Source organism: Monodelphis domestica, chromosome 4 (assembly GCF_027887165.1).
Source record: "Monodelphis domestica isolate mMonDom1 chromosome 4, mMonDom1.pri, whole genome shotgun sequence".
Lineage (NCBI taxonomy): Eukaryota > Metazoa > Chordata > Mammalia > Didelphimorphia > Didelphidae > Monodelphis > Monodelphis domestica.
Genome location: NC_077230.1, coordinates 98215278 through 98238324, shown reverse-complemented (window position 1 = coordinate 98238324; position 23047 = coordinate 98215278). Strand labels below are relative to the sequence as shown.

The 23047-nt window shown below is 35.7% G+C and overlaps 1 protein-coding gene across 6 annotated transcripts in view; it reads right to left on the bottom strand.

Moving 5' to 3' along the window:
* The window catches only part of PPP2R3A (protein phosphatase 2 regulatory subunit B''alpha), a 227019-nt gene that overhangs the window by 60511 nt on the left and 143461 nt on the right, over positions 1-23047 (bottom strand). For all 6 annotated transcript variants that reach the window (XR_008911147.1, XM_056793650.1, XM_001364818.4 and 3 more), the window contains one exon: positions 11960-12046. Coding sequence is in view for 5 of the 6 variants with exons in the window: in XM_056793650.1 (XP_056649628.1) it covers positions 11960-12046 (87 nt within the window). In the remaining variant the exon portion in view is untranslated. The remainder of the gene's footprint in view (positions 1-11959; positions 12047-23047) is intronic.

Below are 23047 nucleotides of genomic sequence, written 5' to 3'. Positions count from 1 at the left end.
AAAGTCTTTCCCCTCCCAAAGGTCTGACATGTATACTATTCTGTGTTTACCCAATTTACTTATGGTTTCCTTCTTTATGTTTAAGTCATTCACACATTTTGAATTTATCTTGGTTTAGGGTGTGAGGTGTTGATCCAAACCTAATCTCTCCCATACTGTCTTCCAATTTTCCCAGCAGTTTTTATCAAATAGTGGATTTTTGTCCCAAAAGCTGGGATCTTTGGGTTTATCGTATACTGTCTTGCTGAGGTCGCTTTCCCCCAGTCTATTCCACTGATCCTCCTTTCTGTCTCTTAGCCAGTACCAAATTATTTTGATGACTGCTGCTTTGTACTATAGTTTAAGGTCTGGGACTGCAAGGCCCCCATCATATGTGTTTTTTTTCACTATTTCCCTGGATATCCTTGATCTTTTGTTATTCCAGATGAATTTTGTTATGTTTTTTCTAAATCAGTAAAGAGATATTTTGGGAGCTCAATGGGTATGGCACTAAATAGATAAATAAGTTTGGGTAGGATGGTCATTTTTATTATATTGGCTCGTCCTATCCATGAGCTAAGTTAATGTTTTTCCAATTGCTCAAGTCTAGTTTTAGTTGTGTGGAGAGTGTTTTGTAGTTGTGTTCATATAGTTCCTGTGTTTGTCTTGGGAGATAGATTCCTAGGTATTTTATTTTGTCTAAGGTGATTTTGAATGGGATTTCTCTTTCTAGTTTTTGCTGCTGAGCTGTGTTGGAGATATATAGAAAAGCTGATGACTTATGTGGGTTTATTTTGTATCCTGCAACTTTGCTAAAGTTGTTGATTATTTCAATTAGCTTTTTGGTTGAATCTCTAGGATTCTTTAAGTAGACCATCATGTCATCTGCAAAGAGTGATAACTTGGTCTCCTCCTTACCTATTTTGATGCCTTCAATTTCTTTTTCTTCTCTTAATTGCTATTGCTAGTGTTTCTAGTACTATGTCAAATAGTAGAGGTGATAATGGGCATCCTTGTTTCACTCCTGATCTTATTGGGAATGCATCTAGTTTATCCCCATTGCAGATGATATTAGCTGATGGTTTTAGATATATACTGTTTATTATTTTTAGGAACGACCCTTCTATTCCTATGCTTTCTAGTGTTTTTAATAGGAATGGGTGTTGTATTTTATCAAATGCTTTTTCTGCATCTATTGAGATAATCATGTGGTTCTTGTTGGTTTGCTTGTTGATGTGGCCAATTATGTGGATGGTTTTCCTAATATTGAACCAGCCCTGCATCCCTGGGATAAATCCTACTTGATCATGGTGGATGACCCTTCTGATCACTTGCTGGAGTCTTTTTGCTAGTATCCTATTTAAGATTGTTACATCTATATTCATTAGGGATATTGGTCTATAGTTTTCTTTCTCTGTTTTTGACCTGCCTGGTTTTGGAATCAGTACCATGTTTGTGTCATAAAAAGAGTTTGGTAGAACTCCCTCTTTGCTTATTATTTCAAGTAGTTTGTATAGTATTGGGATTAACTGTTCTCTGAATGTTTGATAGAATTCACTGGTGAATCCATCATGCCCTGGGGATTTTTTCTTAGGAAGTTCTTTGATGGCTTGTTGGATTTCATTTTCTGATATGGGATTATTTAAGAATTCTATTTCTTCTTCTGTTAGTCTAGGCAGTTTGTATTTTTGTATATATTCATCCATATCACCTAAATTGGTGTATTTATTGCCATATAATTGGGCAAAGTAATTTTTAATGATTGCCTTAATTTCCTCTTCATCGGAGGTGATGTCCCCCTTTTCATCTTTGATGCTGTTAATTTGCTTTTCTTCCTTCCTTTTTTTAATTAGATTGACCAGTACTTTGTCTATTTTGTTTGTTTTTTCAAAGTACCAGCTTCTTGTCTTATTTGTTAAATCAATAGTTCTATCACTTTCAATTTTACTAATTTCTCCCTTAATTTTTAGGATTTCAAGTTTGGTTTTCTGCTGGGGGGTTTTAATTTGATCTTTTTCTAGTTTTTTTATTTGTATTTCCAATTGATTGATCTCTGTTCTCCCTAGTTTGTTGATATATGCACTCAGGGATATGAATTTACCTCTGATTACCGCTTTGGCTGCATCCCAAAAGGTTTGAAAGGATGTCTCGCCACTGTCATTTTCCTCGACGAAATTATTGTTTCTATGATTTCTTCTCTAACTAAATGATTTTGGAGTATCATATTGTTTAATTTCCAGTTAGTTTTTGATTTGGTTTTCCATGTACCATTACTGAACATTATTTTTATTGCCTTGTGATCTGAAAAGGCTGCATTCATTATTTCTGCTATTCTGCATTTGTGTGCTATGTTTCTGTGACTTAATGTATGGTCAATCTTTGTGAATATGCCATGTGGTGCTGAGAAGAAGGTGTATTCCTTTTTATCCGTATTTATTTTTCTCCATATGCCTATTAATTCTAATTTTTCTAAGATTTCATTCACTACTTTTACCTCTTTCTTATTTATTTTTTTATTTGATTTGTCTAAATTTGATAATGGTTGGTTTAAGTCTTCCACTAATATGGTTTTACTGTCTATTTCTTCCTTCAATTCTCCTAGTTTCTCCATTAGAAATTTGGGTGCTATATTATTTGGTGCATACATGTTGATTAGTGATATTTCCTCATTATCTAAAGTCCCTTTTAACAAAATATAATTACCTTCCCTATCCCTTTTGATCAGGTCTATTTTTGCTTTGGTTTTTATCAGATATCATGATTACCACTCCTGCCTTCTTTCTGTCAATTGAGGCCCAATAGGTTTTACTCCAACCTTTAATTCTGACCTTGTGAGTGTCTACCCATCTCATGTGTGTTTCTTGAAGACAACATATGGTAGGGTTTTGGATTCTAATCCATTCTGCTATTCATCTACGTTTTATGGGTGAGTTCATCCCATTCACGTTTAAAGTTATGACTGTCATTTGTGGACTCCCTGGCATTATGATATCCTTCCCTAATTCTAACCTTTTTTTCTTTGGCTCTACCTTTTAGTCCAGTGATTTACTTTAAATCAGTCCCCCTTATCCCCTCCCTTGATATGTTTCCTTTTTTAGTCCCTCCCTTTTTGTTCCCTCCCCCTCCCCCTCTTTTTCCCTCCCCTTTTGTTTTCCCTCTCCCCCTCCCCCTTTGGTTTTCCCTTCTCCCTACCCTTGTTGGGTAAGATAGAATTCAAGATCCGAATGGTTCTGGGTGTTTTTTCCCTCTCAGAGTTGATTTCCCTGAGATTAAGGTTTAAGTAAAAATTCTCTTCCTCTCCTTCTTATAGGAGTTTCCTTCCCCTCCCCTTCTCATGTGAATCTTTGTGTGAGAAAGATTATTCTATTTGGTCTTTCTTTTCCCCCTATTTACACATTACAGTTTCCCCACATGTTAGTATACATAGATTGATATAAATGTAGTCCTTATAGAAGAGAGTTTGAGTAAAAGAAGAAGATAACATTTTTCTCCTTTTCCCTTTCCTTCATATTTACCTTTTCAGGTATTACATGCTCTTTGTTTTTCAGTGTCAAACTTTCCACAGAGCTCTGGTCTTTTCTTTGCAAAAACTTGGAAACCTTCTATTTTGTTGAATGCTCATACTTTCCCTTGGAAGTATATAGTCAGTTTTGCTGGATAGCTGATTCTTGGTTGAAGAACCAGCTCTCTTGCCTTTCTGAAGCTCATGTTCCATGCCTTACGATCATTTAGAGTAGAACTTGCAAGGTCTTGTGTGACCCTGATTGGCATTCCTTTATATCTAAATTGTCTTTTTCTGGCTTCTTGTAGGATTTTTTCTTTTGTTTGAGAGCTTTGGAATTTGGCAATTACATTCCTGGGAGTTGTCTTTTGGGGGTTTAGTGTAGAGGGTATTCTGTGAGCTCTGTCAGTGGCTGTATTGCCCCCTTGTTCTAGAAATCTCTGGGCAATTTTCTTTGATTATATCTTGTATTACGATGTCGAGTTTGCTGTTTATTTCTGGCTTTTCTGGAAGTCCAATTATTTTTAAATTATCTCTTCTCCCTCTATTTTCCAAATCTGTCACCTTGTCAGTGAGATATTTTATGTTCTCTTCTAATTTCTTGGTCTTTTGGCTTTGCTTTATTAGTTCTTGCTTTAAAGCCTGGTTTTCCTTTTCAGTTTGGTCAAACTGGTTTTGTAGATGCATGAATTTCTTTTGCATTATTTCCCATTTTTCCTCCCAGAAGGCTTCCATCTTTTTGATCATTTCTGATTCATATTCTTCATGGGTTTGTGGAGAGTTTCCATTTCATTTGGAAGGTTTCGGAGCATTTGCTTGTGTTTCTTCTTCTATCTCCTCTGTGTTTTGTATTTTTGCTCCATAAAATGTGTCCAAAGTTTCCCCCTTCTTCTTGTTTTTTTTTTTTGTTTGTTTTGGAATTTTGGGGTTTTTGTGCTTCTGTGGAGTTTGCCACCTCTATCTGAGTGGGGAGGATTAGCTTTTCTTATCTCTGTATGATGTTCAGAGGTTTTAGCCCTAGGCAGATTGTCCGTTCTATGGCTTGGCCCTTGTTTCTGTGCCTCATCCAGCATTCCCTCCAGAGCTCTGAGGGCTGGTGATAGGATTAACCTCAGACTGAGTATGCCCTCAGGCAGCGACCTTCAGTGAGACCCAGATGGAAAGTTCTGGTCAGGGGGCTACAGGCTCCCCCAGTCTCTCTCTGCCTCCCTGCTGTCTGGGTGCCCCCGCGACTTGCTCAGGTCGTTTTCAGGGGGCAGCCCTCAGAACAGCCTCCTCCTGAGGCCCCCCTGCCTGCCCTGAGGTTCCTGCTGCTGCCTCAGACTCAGCACTCTGGGTTTGGGGGGATGGGTCCTGGGACCTTCCCTTTGCCTTCCCCTTAGATCTGAGTGATCTCAGGCTCCAACTCTTGGGGGGCCGTAGCTTTTGATCCAGGTCCAGGAGGAGTGTTTCCGGGGTCTATTCTGCTGTTTGTTTTGAATTTCATTGCCCTAGGAGCATTCCGTTTGAGATCAGTAAGGAAGGTTTCTGGAGCTCCGAACTTTAGCTTTCTCTAAGCTGCCATCTTGACCGGAAGTCGGTCTTTTTCATCTTTTATAAAAAATGAGTTTTTATTGATATGTTTTCTTTCTTCTCCTCCAAGATGGCCATCACATATACAAATTGTATTCTCAAAGGGGAAAAAATCAGCATAATTGATCAATATATTGAAAAAGTCTGAAAACATATGCAATGTGTAATGCCTATGGACCTCTTACCTCTATAAAATGGGAGATTGGGGGGTATCTTCTCATATTTCCTTCATTTGAATCTTGCTTGACATTCATAATTTTGTTATAGTTATTTAGTTTTTTGGTGTGTGGTTGTTCATTTATATTATGGTAGTTACTGGATATATTTTCTTTGGTTTTGCTTTCTTCATTCTGCTTCAGTTTATATAGATGTTTCCATGCTTCTCTGTATTTCTCACATACATTTCTATACAACATAGTGATATTCCAGTACATTCATGTACCACAATGTGCTAGCCATTCACCAGTTGAAGGGTATTATCTTTGTTTCCAATTCTTAGTTATCAAAAAAAGTGCTTGTATAAAATATTCTGGAGTATGAGGTATAGCCCCAGTAACTGAGCCTCTGATTTAAAGGGTATGAATATTTTAGTAGCTTTATTTGCATAATTCCAAATTGCTTTCCAAAATGGTTATGCCATTTCACAGTTCCACCTACAATGCATTAGTGTACCTATCATTCCACAATCCCTCCAAACACTTGTCACATCCAATTGAAACAACCTAAGGTTGTTTTGATTTACATTTCTATCATTAATAGGGATTTGGAACATTCTTTCATGTTGTTGTGAATACTTTGCAGTTTTTCTTTTGAGAATTGTTTGTTCATATCATTTGACCACTTATCTATTAGGGGATAGCTATTAGTTTTATACATATTTATTATTTTCTCTCTCTCTCTTAGATAGTAAACCTTTATCAAAGAAATTTGATGCAAAGATTTTTCCCTTTCAACCACTTCTGTAAGAGGTATATGTATATTCTTTTGCCATCCCATTTAGAAGATACCATAAATCTTTTAACTCTAGTTTCTCCATCAATTTGTTCAGTTTTATATTTTCTCTTTTATCTTTCTCTCCTCTAATTTTATTACTTCTTTCTTACTGGGGTTTTGCTCATTAATTCCCTTTCCTTCCCTGCTTTTATTTGGTTATATAATCTTCCCCTACTTTTCCCCATTAAGTAGATTCTCTTTTCCTCTCCTCTCCTTCAATGAGCTCTGTCATAATTTGTCAGTATGTGTGTGCCCATGTGTGTGGCATGCCCTCTGTCAAAAAGGTTTAGTCTCTTCTTCATTGTTCTCCCTTTCTGTCTACTCTAGATCCTAAATCTCTGATTCATGACTCCCATAATGATTTGGTCCCTTTCTTTTCTCTGATTTCCTTATATAATCAAAGCTTCCAAGTATCCATTTAAGGTCTCCTTTCTAGGAAATTTCTGCCATTGCCTTACAGATCTCACCCTGTGAATTCTTTTATTTCCTTGTGTCCCCCCAGAATAATGCTAGTTACTGTGTCAGAGAAGACATTGCCCCATAGTAGGCCTCTTTATTAATGGTCTCTCTGCTGTCACTGTTGCTCTCCTTGGCTTCTGCATGTGCTCATTCCTCCTGCATTTCTTCTATCTGATGTGTTTGAGAAGCAAATAATCTTGAGTCTGTTTTTTTTTTTTAAAGAATGTTTCAAATGCTTTTTTATTATTAAAGTCATTTTTTTCCAGGATTGGTTAAACTCAGATTTGCAAGGTGAATCACCCTGGGCTACATCCTGAGCTTTGTTGTTTTTCAGAACACATTATTTCATTCTCTTAAGTTTTCTGGTGGGTGCAGAAAAGTCTTGTGTGATTTTAATTTCCTTTCCTTTGTATTTGAAGGTCTTTTTCATGGTTGTGTTGTAGTACTTTTATTTGAAATCACTGCTAAATTTAACCACTATATGTCCTGGAGTTTGCAAACTTAGGTTTTTTTCTCGAAGAGATCAATAATTTTTTTCAATTGTTATTTCATTTTCTATGCTCCTTCATTATGGTGCTAAATTTTTTTTGGTCCTGTTGTTTTCTTTGGGGAGACTTATAATCCTTAGGTTATTGTTATTCATTCTGTCTTTGGGAATAATATGCTTTACTTCCACAGCATTTTTCTTTGAATGTTATTGTTTTTTGATTCTCTTTGACAGACTTTAGCTCCTCCTCCAACACCTGCTGAACCCAGCAACATCTAGCAGAACACCAGGACTTTGTTCCTCAGTCTGTCCTGCATAGTTGAGCATCTGACTGGAGAACCAGCCCCCCATCCCCAAAGACTGGGACTTCCCAACCTCCTTAGGGACATCCAATGAAGTTAGTCCAAGTAACTCACCTTCCCTAGAGACATCCAATGAAATTAATCCAAATTGCCTTGTTCCCTGCACCCCCTTCCCTCTCCAAACCAATAAGACCACATATCTTTCCCCATTCATTGCGGACTGCCTCAACTCTCTTGGCACTGGGCTTCCCCTAGCTGACTTCCCTCACCCCCCCATGGGGCCCTTTCATTACTCTTGGCTTTGGGCCTCCTTGCTGCTCCAAATAAACCTTGCTGTATCACTCTACTCTGGTCTCATTTGTCTCTTTGGGTTGATCCCTCATCAGCCAGACTGACACTCTTCTAGGTTTAATCTATTGTTCTCTTTTGGTTCTTTGTTGAGACTTGCCTTCTCAGTTCCAGTTTTTTTATTTTGCCCTTTTTTTTTTTGCTGTATAGGTCATAAATTCTGTTCTCATTATTCTCGTTTCTCTTTTGCTCCACTCAGGAATAGTCTCTTGTGGTTCTGTGCTCTCCTCTCATTCCTTAGGGCGCTCTGTCTCATTAAGTGTGGGATCATTTCCCTCTGTTATGCAGTATTTATTCAAAGATGCCTGAATTCTTTTACTAGACTTGAAGGTGATATTTATGTTGTTAATGATTTTCCTGACTATGTTCAAGGTCTTTGGGCTTCTTCTCCCTGAGTACTTTGGTAATTTCAATTCCTCTCACCTCCATCCCAATTTCCCCTTTTCACTTTCTGGTTTACTCAGAGGCTGCATCTCAGAGCACTTCAGCCTCCTTTTACGCTGGGTTATTCACAGTTCACAATCCTACTTCTTGGTCCTGAGTGTGGTCAGAACTCCCCCCAGCTGGATGTTGTGCCCTTTCCTTAGGCTTGGTGGAGTGCCTGTGCCCTCTGCTCCTCCTTTCCCGCTTCCAGGGTTCCTTGGCTTTCTGGGCAGTTCAGAGAGCTGCCCTACTGGTGCCACAGGGTTCTTCTTTCTGGCGCCAACATGGGGTTGTCTACCTTGGCACTGGCAGCCCAAAAATTTTGCGGCACTGCTGCTATAGAACTGTAGCCTCTGGAAGCTTTTAGTTCTTGAAGGGCTACAGTCCTCTTGGCTATCTGCAAGGCTGGGCAAACCTCTGGAGCTTATAGCTAGGATCTACATCAAAGGAAAGAATGAAGGGGATCCAGGGCATCAGGATGAGTTACTTTGTTATAAACCTGTGTTGGGTCTTTGGGTCTTCTAGTGCAGCCATTCATTTAGGAGGGGTTTGAGGGGGCAGCTGGGCAGCTCAGTGGATTGAGAGCCAGGCCTAGAGATGGGAGGTCCTAGGTTCAAATCTGGCCTCAGACACTTCCCAGCTGTGTGACCCTGGGCAAGTCACTTGACCCCCATTGCCTAGCCCTCACCACTCTTCTGCCTTGGAACAGATATACAGTATTGATCCTAAGACAGAAGGTAAGGATTTAAAAAAAAGGGGGGGTTTGAGAGATTATGTCTAGTCTTCCTTATTGTTGCCCATATGACCTAGAGCCATAAGTCTTGGCTCTTATTCTTAAAAATGTAAATCTGTTTCCTGTATAGCTTAGAAATAAGATCTTTAGCAAAGAAACCTGGTGCACAGTTTTTTATTTTTCCCATCTACCCGAATCTCTTTTATTTTGCCTGCATTGGCTTTATCTGTGCAAAAACTATTTAATTACATGTAACTAGTCTTGTGCATTTTTTTATCTTATGTGATTCTATCTACTGTTTGATCATGAACTCTTTTTCTATTCAGAGATCTAAATGGAAAGGTATCTGACAGGTAACTTCTTCATCCTCTAATTTGTTTACAAGTTCACACTTTAAGTCTAAGTCATATACCCATTTGGGTTTTATATTGGTACGCTGTATGAGTTCGTTTATATCTACTTTCTCTCAGATTGCTTTCTAGTATTTCCAATGGTTTTGTCATATAATAATACAGCTAGCATTTATCTAGTTATTGAACATTTGCAAAGTCCTTTGCATGTGTGAGCTCATATAATCCTCAGAGCAACTCTAGGAAGTAGGTTATTATCCTCATTTTTACAGATGAGGAAACAGGTTAAGTGAAGCTAAGTGACTTGCCATAGATAGAAGGTGTGGAGGGTAGGATTCAAACTCAGTCTTGACTCCATTAATTCTAGGACACTGGATAGTGCTTGCTGTGTTGCACAGTGAATAACTTATGAACAAAGAATAGTGATTTCTTACTCTAATAGTTGGAATGTTTGGTATCAGCAAACACAAGGCTACTGTTTTTTTTTCCTATTCTACCTTTGCTTCTATATGTATACTTGTTCCTTTTAGGTTTCAGAGAATCTCGAGAAAACTTTTATGTCCTGATGCAAGAATAAATTGAACAGAAGCAGGGGAGCAATTTATATAATAACATAGTAAAGAAAAAAGACTATGAAAGACTTAAGAACATCAATCAGTGGTGAACAAACAAGAAAGACTTCAGATGATAAAGAACAAGTATCCTATATATCTCCTGAAAGAGATGATGAACTTAAGGTGCATGATTTTATTTAGAGTTCAATTTGTGTTAAGTGATCTTTTCATTTACATTGCTTTAATTATTGTAAGTACTGTTCCCTTGGTTGTCTTCATATCGCTCCATTATCAATTCATACATATATTTATGTATTTCTCTGAATTCCTTATTTTTTTTGCTTTTCCTATTACACAATAACTTACTTTAAATAAAAGTATCAATCTAAAACTGAATGTCAGGGATATTGTAAAGGAGATTCTTTTAGGTACCTGTTGGGCTGATAGCTTGTGAAGTTCCTCTGACCTATAAGATTTTATGATTCTGAGATGGTTCTAAATACATTACTGAGAAAATGTAGTTGGAAAGTCAGGATTAGGTCAGGCTTCAGAAAGATGCTGAATTCAAATTTGGTGGCTCTACTGTCATTAATGAAGAAAAAAAATTTGTCATAAAATATTTGACATTTCTTTTCTATTTTTGTACATCTGTTGTCCTTTCAAGTTTAATCCTTAAAAACACTTCAGATGATCTTTAAACTATTAAGTATTAAAGTTGGGAGATATATATATGTTCACCAAAGGAGTTAACCCCTGTCATGAAGGATGTAGAGCAAAGAATATATATTGAAGAGGAACTCACTGTAGAGGATGAGTCTTCCAGGTGCTCTTACTTGTAAATGATACTGAGCTGATTTGTATCAAGTCAGAAAACTGCTGAATTTTGATCCATAATCACTCAAAGTGTTCAGCCTAACCAACTGCACAGGAAAAATCAAGTGAATGAGAATGGCTATAGTTCTACAAGTCTGGATATACTAATCATAGAAGTAGCATTTTTTATATATTCTGAAGTTAGATAATGAATCAGGAATATAATAAGAAAAAGAGAACATTTTCAGTGACCCTAAACTTATCCCTGAATCAAAAGCCCAGACTTTTAAACATTAATATATTTCTGGTAATACAATAAAAGAGTGAATCATGTAATACTTATTCAGCAGAAAGACAATGGAGAGGCACACAGTGATAGCAACAAAGAACTGTGCCAGAGGATTGCTATAATGGATACTATAAGAGATATTTGTAGCTAGAAAAGAAGTGGGCTGGTCACATAGTACTAACTATAGATAACCAAAGGACAAATTGAATATATTACTTTTAATCATGTGCTATAATGTCAAGAAATCTAGAGAAAAGGCCCCTACCATGAAAGGAGGAATCCTTGTAGAAGATTCATGAGAAGTCATGGACAAGAGTCACACAAGATGAGGTATGGATAAGTCATTATCTGCATTGCTTGAGGGTTACAGATACTGATGAGGTTATAGCTCCATCAAATATAGCCTTCAAAACAACTTCATTAAGGCAAAGAAGAGTATAATCACTCTTAATCCAATGTCAGCTAAATTGATCCAAAGCATGTTTCTGTATTTTTGTACATATGTTTTAATTATAAGTGCATTTTTTTCTATTTTGATTATTAATAGGATCTTTGAGGAAATGGGTTTCTATTCTCAATTAGTGTCCCTACCCCCAAGGCATACATTTGGATTTCAAAACATTTAGTAAAATAGCAATGTAATTTGTAGATATTCAACTAATTATAGTTGACTTTTCACTATATAAACAGATATTTATGTGCATGCACTGTAGACTTCTGATTATGACATGCTATGTATGTTACAGATACAGAAATGAACAAAATAATGTTAAGCTATATTAATATTAAAGCCTAAGATTCACTTAGCAAATTTATTTACCACAACATACTCCATTTTAATAATCCATCATAATATGGATAATCCTCTTATTTTTTAAATTTTTAGGCAATCAGTACTATTTATAAGTCAATAAGCAGGATCATTCACTGATAAGACTCCAACAGTGGACATTATTCCAAAGCTATGATTTGTTTGCTAAAAAGTTCTAACAACAATATGAACTATATCCTTTCTCAAAAAATATTTTGATGCATTTTCCCCTAGACAGACAGAAATGCATATCAAAATGATTCTTCCATTAAACAGAAAACTTATAAAATGATATGCTGTTATATCAAGTTCTTCGTAAATGTAAAAATAAGACATTGGCATACTTGCAAAAAGTTGCTTTTCCTTAGCTCAGTCAAAGTGATTTTGCCAGTCCAGGATCTGTTGACTGTATAGAATATTCTCTGAATAACCTGGGTCAAAAAATGAAAGCAAAATAATGTTGAATACATGTTTAAATATCAAAGGCTGTTCTATGAATTAAGTCAAGTGAATTTTAAATTTTATTTTTTCAAAGTAATTTCTAGTTATATTAAATAATTTGTAGAGATCCCTGTTCCCAAATTATATATTTCTATAGTACACATTATTAAGGTGAAGAATTCAATATTATCTATTTGCTTATCTTTCTCGTGTGTCTATTTCTACTACATGCATCAGTGCCCAAGATTGTCTACCATCCATGTATATATTACACTGCTTGAGTCATGATTGTAAGGAGAAAGATGAGTTAGAGGATATACTTATCAGTAGGTGTGAATCTATATGATGGGGGCATTATTCAGTTACTGTACTTTATTTCTTTTGTGTTTTGAAGGTTTATAGCCTTCAAGAGTACCTTTTATATGAAAAGTGAGGATTTCCTAATAAAAATTAACATTCTAAGCAGTGAGAATGGTATAGTAGAGCTGGCCTTGGAATCAGGAAAACCTTGCCTCTATCAAATTCTGGCTGTATGACCCTGGGCAAGTCATTTAACCCCTCAGTGTTCAACACAGCTCTCTTAAGATTGACATTGACAGAAAGCATTTTCACATCCATGATTCACTCAATCAATAAAATCACAGGCCCGGTCTCTATCCACACCCTAAGCAACAATGTAGTTATAACCTAGGTCTTTTATTAGTAATTAACAAATGTGAAATACATTAGGGATACAATGTGGGATAAAGCACCAATTCAGAAGAGGGTTATTAGGGATTGTATTTGTGGGTATAAGGAAAGTGGAGGGTATAACACCTGCTTCAGTTTTGTCTAGTGTCAGCTTTTTACTAAATACTGCTCACGATGTAGAAAACTTCAGCTTAGTTGCCACCTGTGAAGAACTGGATTTGGGGGCGCAGAGAGGTATAGTTTCGTCCCAATGAATCTATCTGATTCCCATTTGACTCAAAAGAAGCAATGCCTTAACAATTAAGGGGATGGGATAAGAAAGAAATTAAAATTTTTTACTTCGTTTTAAATTTGATTGGGTGCTATGATTTTGATCTTAGTAGTAAAAGGTCAAATATACAAATCGTATACCTTTGGTGGCTGTGGCATATTGGGAGATACTTTATGGAATAAGGAGGAAGATAAATGTCGCTTGCTTAGAGGAGATGGCTTGATCTCACAAAGACCAAATAAAGGGTGTCCCCCAAATTTAGGACACCTTTAAGCTATTAAAAGCTACAACAGCTTAAAACTGTTTTAGGACTTTGGGGACATGCTGAACAATTTCAAAATAGATGAAAAACTTAGAATAAGGAGCATGGCATGTGAATGAGGCACTCGAAGATTACTTATTTAAACAAGCTAAAGATATAAAAAAATAGGAAATGAATAAAGGAACAGCTCTGAACACAGCCTGTAACCATCTCCTATAGAAAAAAAAAGCCTTTTAGTATAAATCATAAACATACCGAAGAACCACAAATAGCCTAGAAATTTCCTCTGCCAGCAAATAACAACTCTCTGACAAGCAGATAAATGTGTAGTTAAGGGCAACAGTATAATAGGACAAAAACTAATTTGTAAAATCTTACCTAGGAGAATGGTAGAAATATATATGCAATACTTCAATGGATCAAAGAGCTCATTCATATAGGCACAGCTTTCCATAGTGAAGATGAAAAACCCAACTATGTGTGCCAGTTCTATGAACTTCTTATCCATTTCCTCATTATAAATCTTCCACAAGGGGTCCACCAAACATGATGGGGTGGGAAGAGTCCCTTCTCAATCTATTCTCAATATAGAGATATGGATGTATTCAAGCTGTCAATTAGTTATACCTCAGTCTTACTACATGATAAATTTGCATCGTTCTTTCTTTCTTTGGTCATTCATTTCCCTTTTGACACCTTTGATATCACTTCTGTGTAATTCTTCATCTGTAATGTGTTCTAGTTTGTTCACCTCTATATTATTCTTTGGGTGACTTGCAATTTTTGAGAGTGTGGACACTGTGTAATCAGAAATATTCTAATGTTGAAATATGGACATTTGTTTCAGAGAAAAGCTGGAATTTATGGAAAGCACTATGCTATTTTGTGAAATGCAATCTAATCCAATTTTTTACTCTTATTTAATGATGGGATCATTATATATCTGCAATGTTCATTCAAGTTATATGCACTGATGCACATTTACAAATTGTTCATTTAATTACCTATCACAGAAAGAATAGTAGGCATCTACTTGTTTTATACTATATGGATTAGACTAAACTCATAGGTGATCATGGGACTTATTTTGAAGGCTCAGCAACATTCAATTAATAATGCCAATCATGAATAAGAGAATTTGGGTCAAGCACTGGATATCCTAACGGTAACAGCAAACAATCTTGGTAAATATATTATTTTACAACTTTTTCATGTCTTTCTTTTTAATAGTAACAATTATAAGGCCATCTTGTATCTTTTGTGGAATCTTTTATCTTATTAATATGCATATAATGTATGCATATATTTGTCTACACACATATGTCATGTTGAGGGGAGAACATGTAAGATACAATTCTACTAAATCAAGGGCTTTTTTTTAGGCAGTCAAAAAATACTAAGCATAGAAAGATACTGCTTTCTGGATGATTTTTAGGCAATTTTATGACCATAAAAGTAAGGTCTATTGTAGAATTTGCAAAAGATGCAGAAAGATATCATGCTTTCATCAAAGAAAGGTACTTTGATGATGGTTTTAGATATATACTGTTTATTATTTTTAGGAAAGGCCTTTCTATTCCTATACTTTCTAGTGTTTTCAATAGGAATGGGTGTTGTATTTTGTCAAAGGCTTTTCCTGCATCTATTGAGATAATCATAAAATTTTTGTAGAGATGGGAAAGTAAGCATATAGATTGGAGCTTATTTAAATTCTTACATTCACTACATTTCGGGTAAAAATAAATGCTGAGATTCTCCCTCCCCCCACCTTTGGTATCTTACCCATTTTCATATATCTTCCTCAATGTCTACAAACCTTTACTGATCTCTTCTGTGTCTACTTAGGCTAGTTCAGCTATTTTTCCTTTCAAAAAATGTTATTTCTTTTTCCTCATTCACCAAATTTGGGACTGTGATATTAGATTTCTCCTAAAGTGTTTCCTCCATCCTTTATGATGAAAAAGGTTTGTTTTAGGAGTCTATCATTATTTTCATTTTTTTATTTGCTTGTTGGGATGACTACCTACCTAGCTGAGTCTCTCTCAAAACTTTTTTGAAACTTGATTATTCTTAATGGCTTCTCATTATTTTATAAGCAGATCTATTCATAATTTTTTTTCTGAGATTTAAAAAATGACTATATACTCTAAATTGGTGTTGCTTTTGCCTGACAAGGAAATCAAGGTTTTACTGGTTAATGTGGCTTCTAGATCCTTTTGGTTTTCTTTTTATAGCTACTGACAATCTAGCAAATATTAAGTAAAGATTGACTAATATTTCTACTTTTATTTTTCTAATAAATCTTTATGAGAATAATCTATACATAACTGAAAGCATTCTTGATAAAGCTATAAGAGTTGAGAAAACAGGTATTTGTAAACAATTATAGTAAACCATATTTTTAAAATCACATGGAATCAGGTGCAGAGAACATAAGATTTTGTTGTGCTTACTGTCTGTTGATTATTAAAAAAAAACCTTTTGATTCCTTAGTAAAACATGCAATCAATAGAGACTTCTTTGATAGGAATCTCTAATGCACATGTTAAAATCATACATGATTAATTGACAGATATAACAAAAGAAATAAAAACCTTGATTATTAATTTAAGCATTGTAAAGATTAGAATTAATATCCAGTACTCCAAGCATTATATTTAATAATATTTATTAACTATTTATTTTGAAGTATAAGGAAGTAAGGCTAGCAAAAACCAAAAGTTGCTCCTCTCTCCTCTACCACAGAACCAGAGGGACCTCATGGGCGGAAAAAAGAAACTCAAAACTCCATCCACATAAGGAGATGCACAAACAGGAAAAGGAAAAGGGGATTGTGGGAAATGTGGTCTCTAGGGTTCAAGATTCTAAATCAATACAAATCCCCCTGTGATCCTTTAGGAGACCGGTCTCTCCAATGGATCATGAAAATATAACTAACTTATAACTTTTTTTTAAAATTTTTATTTGGTCATTTCCAAACATTATTCATTGGAAACAGCAGTTTTTATCAAATAGTGGGTTTTGGTCCTCAAAACTGGGATCTTTGGATTTATCATAGACTGTCTTGCTGACATCATTTACACCAAGTCTATTCCATTGATCCTCCTTTCTGTCTCTTAGCCAGTAACAAATTGTTTTGATGACCACTGCTTTATAGTATAGTTTGATATCAGGGACTGCAGATCCTCTTTTCTTTGCATTTTTTTCCATGATTTCCCTGGATATCCTTGATCTTTTGTTCTTACAAGTGAACTTTGTTATGTTTTTTCTAATTCAGTAAAAAAGTTTTTTGGTAGTTCAATGGGTATGGTACTAAATAAGTAAATTAATTTGGGTAGGATTGTCATCATTTTTATGTTAGCTTGTCCTACCCATGAGCAATCAATGTTTTTCAATTGTTTAGATCTAGTTTTAATTGTGTGGAGAGTGTTTTGTAGTTGTGTTCATATAGTTCCTATGTTTGTCTCGGCAGATAGATTCCCAAGTATTTTATATTGCCTAGGGTGATTTTGAATGGGATTTCTCTTTCTAATTCTTGCTTCTGAAATGGTTTGGAGATATATAGAAATGCTGATGACTTATGCGGGTTTATTTTGTATCCTGCAACTATGCTAAAGTTGTTTATTATTTTGACTAGCTTTTTGGTTGATTCTCTAGGACTCTTTAAGTAGATCATCATATCATCTGCAAAGAGTGATAGCTTGGTCTCCTTGCCTATTTTAATACCTTCAATTTATTTTTCTTCTCTAATCACTACAGCTAGTGTTTCTAGTACAATGGTAAATAATACAGATGATAATGGGCATTCTAGTTTCACTTCTGATCTTATTGGGAAGGCTTCTAGTTTTTCCCCATTGCAGATGATGTTTGATGATGGTTTTAGATATATACTGTTTATTATTTTTAGGAAAGGCCTTTCTATTCCTATACTTTCTAGTGTTTTCAATAGGAATGGGTGTTGTATTTTGTCAAAGGCTTTTCCTGCATCTATTGAGATAATCATGTGATTTTTGTCGGTTTGCTTGTCAATATCCTTGCATTCTTGGTATAAATCCTACCTGGTCAGTGAATAACCCTCATGATGACTTGCTGGAGTCTTTTAAAATTTTTTTAAACCCTTACCTTCCGTCTTGGAGTCAATACTGTGTCTTGGGTCCAAGGCAGAAGAGTGGTAAGGACTAGGCAATGGGGGTCAAGTGACTTGCCCAGGGTCATACAGCTGGGAAGTGTATGAGACCAGATTTGAACCTAGGACTTCCCATCTCTAGGCCTGGCTCTCAATCCACGGAGCCACCCAGCTGCCCCCTTACTGGAGTCTGTTTGCTAGAATCCTATTTAAGTTTTTTGCATCTATATTCATTAAGTAGATTGGTCTATATTTTTCTTCCTCTGTTTTTGACCTGCCTGGCTTTGGAATCAGTATCATATTTGTGTCATTAAATGAATTTGGTAGAACTCCTTCTTTGCTTATTCTGTCAAATAGTTTGTATAATATTGGAATTAGTTGTTCTTTGAAAGTTTGATAGAATTCATTTTGACTCCATCTGGACCTGGGGATTTTTTCTTAAGAGAGTTCGTTGATAGCTTGTTCAATTTCTTTGTTCACTGTTCAATTTTTCTGATATGGGGTTGTTTAGGTAATCTATTTCTACCTCTGTTAGTCTAGGCAATTTATATTTTTGTAAATATTCATCCATATCACCTATATTGCCATATTTGTTGCCATATAGTTGGGTATAATAGTTTTTAATGATTGCCTTAATATCCTCTTCATTAGAGGTGAGGTCTCCCTTTTCATCTTGCATACTGTCAATTTGGTTTTCTTCTTTCCTTTTTTAAATTAGATTGACCAGTACTTTGTCTATTTTATTTGTTTTTTTTTTCAAAGTACCAGCTTCTAGTCTTATTTATTAAATCAATAGTTCTTTGACTTTCAATTTTATTAGTTTTTCTTTTGATTTTTAGGATCTCTAATTTAGTCTTCATCTGAGGATTTTTAATTTGTTCACTTTCTAGTTTTTTAATTTGCATGCCCAATTCATTGACCTCTGCCCTCTCTAGTTTGCTAATATATGAACTCAAGGATAAAAATTCCCCCCTGAATACTGCTTTGGCTGCATCCCATAGGTTTTGAAAGGATGTCTCATCATTGTCATTTTCTTCAATGAAATTATTGTTTCTATGATTTGTTCTTTAACTAACCAGTTTTGGAGAATCATATTGTTTAATTTCCAATTAATTTTTGATTTTCCTCTCCATGTGCCCTTACTAATTATTATTTTCATTGCATTGTGATCTGAGAAGGTTGCATTTATTATTTCTGCTCTTTTGCCCTTGTTTGCAATGTTTTTATGCCCTAATATATGGTCAATTTTTTTGAATGTACCATGTGCTGCTGAAAATAAGGTGTATTCCTTTTTGTTCCTATTTATTTTTCTCCACATATCTACTAACTCTAATTTCATTTGCTTCTCTCACCTCTTATTTATTTTTTGGTTTGATCTATCTAGTTCAGATAGAGGAAGGTTCAGGTCTCCCACTAGTATAGTTTTTCTAGCTATTTCATCCTTGAGCTCCACTAGTTTCTCCTTTAGAAATTTGGATGCTATGCCATTTAGTTCATACATGTTGAGTACTGATATCTCCTCATTGTCTATACTGCCTTTTATCAGGATGTAATTACCTTACCTATCTCTTTTAACTAGATTTATTTTTACTTTGGCTTTGTCAGAAATCATGATTGGGGTCTCCTGCCTTCTATATATCAATTGATGCCCAATAGATTTGGCTCCATCCTCTTACTTTCACCCTATGTGTATTTACCTTTCTCATGTGTGTTTTTTGTAGACAGCATATGGTAGGGTTTTGAATTCTAATATATTCTGCTATTCTCTTGCATTTTATAGGTGTGTTCACTCCATTCACATTCAGAGTTATGATTACCAGCTGTGTATTTCCCAGCATTTTGATTTCTACTCCTAGTCCTGCCTTTTCTTCTTTCACTATTTCCTTCTACACCAAGGTTTGTTTTTAATCACTCCCCCTAGTTCCCACCCTTATTTTACTTTCCTTTCTACCCCCCTCCCTTCTAATCTCCCCCATTATTTTCTTTGCAGTCTTAAAAACTACCCCCACCTTCTCTCTCCCTTGTACTGCCAGTCCGTTTGTTACCCTTCTACTTCCCTATAAGGCGCAAATCTATTCTCTGCTCCAATGGGTTGGATTGTTCTTCCCTCTTTGGGTCAATTTCAATGCACATAAGAGTCGAGTATTTCCTATATCCAATCTCTTTACACTTCCAGTGTATTGATGTTCTCTCTCCTCCCACCATGAACTTCTGTGTGACATATAAATTTACCCCCTTTTCTTTCTTTTCCCATTTCTTTTAGTATTAACCTCTTTTTTTAGCTCTTGTTATATATATATATATATATATATATATATATATATATATATATATATATATATATACACACACACACATCCATGTATATGTATTTATGCATACATGTGTTTATATACATATTTATGTCTTGTCATTTCATTCTATACAGTTTATCACTGTTCCCTCTAAGTGTATTTCTTCTAACTGCCCAAGTGATAGTAACAATTTTTATGAGTTACCAATCTTATAGGGATACATACTGGATCTCTTTAAAAAAGTTGTTTTTTGTTTTGTTTTGTTTTTCTTTTTTTCCCTCTTTTTAAAATTACCTTTAAATGATTCTCTTGAGTTCTGTGCTTGGTCATCATATTTTCTGTTCAGGTCTGGTCTTTTCTTTACAAATGCTTGGAATTCTTCTATTGTGTTCAATGATCCTACTTTCCCCTGTAAGAATATAGTCAGTTTTTCTGAGTAGTTGATTCTTTGTTGTAGACCTAAGTTCCCTTGCTTTCTGGAATATCATATTCCATGCCTTTTGGTCCTTCAGTGTAGATGCAGCCAGATCCTGTGTTATCCTCACTGTGGTTCCTTGGTATTTGAATGACTTCTTGGTGGCTTGTAATATTTTTGCCTTGGTCTGATAGTTCTTGAATTTAGCTATAACATTCCTGAGTGTTGTCAGTTGGGGATTAAGTACAGGAGGTGATCTGTGGATTCTTTCAACCTCCACTTTTTCCTCTTGTTCTAGAATAGTGGGGCAGTTTTATTGGATAATTTCCTGTAGTAGGACATCCAGCCTTTTTCTTTTGTCATGGTCTTCTGGTAGACAAATGATTCTTAAGTTGTTTCAACTGGAATGATTTTCTAAATCTTCTGTTTTGTGAATGAGATGCTTTATATTTTCCTCAATTTTTTCATTCTTTTGCTTTTGTTTTATAATGACCTGCTGCCTTGTGAGGTCACTTAATTCTAGTTGTTGTATTCTGGTTCTTAAATTATGGATCTCATCCCTGGCTTTTTGGTCATCCTTCTCCTTCTGGTCTGATTTTCTTTGGAGGTCATCTTTCATTCTCTTTACCTCATCTCTCATCTCTTTTGCCTCAACTTTCATCTTCTTTGTCTCATCTTCCATCTCCTTTGCCTCATTTTCAAGCTGGTTGATTTTGGGTTTCAAGACACTATTTTATGTTTCCAGATGACTTATCTTAGTTTTTAAGTTCTTTTCCCAATTCCAGCCTCTCTTAATTGTGTTTTGAATTTCATTTTGAGTTCTTCCAAAGCCTGTTTCCAGTTTGCTGGGATTTCTGTTTTATTGCTTGACGTACCTTGATCCTCTTCTGTTACATTTGCTCTTTGTTCACTGTCTGTATAGACGTTGTCAATTGTAATTTTTTTCTTTTTCTGCTGTTTGCTTATATTTACCCCTTCTTTGCTCCCTGTAGTTGTCTGTGCTCTTGCTCCTCTCATTTTTTTTTGGTTTTGGGGTTTTCTGTCAGTCTCCCCTCTTGGAACTCTGTCAGGAGATCTCTCAGTGCAGTCTGTAGGGGAGGAGTATTGGAACTTGAGCTTCCCTGTCCTCTGGATACTTTGATTCCAGCAGTCAGTGAGGGAGTGGTGCTGGAGCTTGAGTTTCCCTGACCTCTGAAGACTTTTGATGGGAATAAGTTCAGCTGGGTTGGGCTGGATGTGCCCTGAGGCTAAAACCTCCTGGAAGGATGGAGTAGTATGGAGGGTCTCCACCACTGTGACCAGGTTGCCTGTTTTGTGCTCCTTCCTCACCGCCTGTGTTTGATGCTCTGAGTCTGGCACAGCCCTGCCCACATGGTGCTCCCTCCAGACCAGCACCTTTGCCTGCCCAGAGGTTTCTGCTGCTGCTGGAGGCTTAGCGCTCTAGGTGGGGGAGGGGTCCTGGGACCTTCCTTCTTCTTTCCCCTTAAACCTGAGTGTTCTTGAATTCTGGCTTTTGGGGGGGCATGCCTTTTGAGTTGAGTCCATCACAGGGGGTTCCTTGGCTCTGTTTTATTGTTAGATTTGATATTCAATCCCCTGGGAACGTTTAGTTTGTAATTGGTAAGGAAGGGTTTTCAGAGGTCTGAACTTTTGCTGCCTCTATGCCACCATCTTGACTGCCCCCTCTTGAAGAGATTCTTCACAGAGAGCAGCTTTTAGGGGCTAACATTATACTGATAGCAAAGATTACTGGAATAATATAGAGCCTCCTATATGAGATTCATTAACACTCAAAAGAGTTTGGCTTAACTGCTCACAAAACAAATGGATGAACATCTTGTTTCTAAGTATTCTTAGCCTGTCTGTATTTCAATGTAATTGGTTTCCTTTGTAGTCCTATGTATTTTATTTTATGTTTTTAAAAATATATATTTTTCAGTATTTAAAAATTTTTTTCTTTATTTTATTCTAGTAACAAATTTACCCATATGTTTTCCAAAGTTACACAATTCATGTTGTCTCCCTCTCCTCTTCCCTACTTCTTCCACTGGGTTATACATGTATTATCACTCAAAACCTATTTCCATATTATTCATTATTTGTAAGAGTAATATTATAAAATCCAAATTCCAAATAATATACCAAATAAATAAGTGATAAATCATGTATTTTCTTCTGTATTTCTATTCCAATAGTTCTTTCTCTAGCTGTGGATAGCATTCTTTCTCATAAGTCCTTCAGAGTTGTTCTGGATTGTTGCTTTGCTAGGAGCAAAGTCTATTACATTTGATTATCCCACAATGTTTCAGTTACTGTGTACAATGTTCTCCTGGTTCTGCTTATTTTACTTTTTGTATCAGTTCATGTAGGATTTTCTAATTCTTTCTGAAATCACATGGTTCATTATTCCTTATAGTATAATAGTATTCCATCACCATCATATACTACAATTTGTTCAGCCATTCCTCAAATGAGGGCCATCCTTAGTTTCCATATTTTTTTTTTTTGCCGCCACAAAAAATGCAGCTATAAATATTTTTGTACAAACAGATCAATTCCCATTTTTTTAATCTCTCTGGGATACAGACCTAGTAGTGGTATTGCTGGGTCAAAAGGCATGTATTCTTTTAAAACCCTTCAGGCATAATTCCAAATTGCCTTCCAGAATGACTGGATCAATTCATAACTCCACCAGCAATGTATTAAGTGTCCCAATTTTGCCACATCCCCTCCAACATTTATTATTTTCCTAAAAATATTATTTTAAGAAGGGTCCACATGCCTCCCAAGACTGTCAAAGGGATTCATGGCACATAAAAAGTCAAAAGCCCATCTAGACTATAATGCTTAATTGGAGAGACAACTCATAAGGTTTGACTGTTAGTATATATAAAATTGAATACTCCCAGTTTATAGAGACTTTTAGAATTATA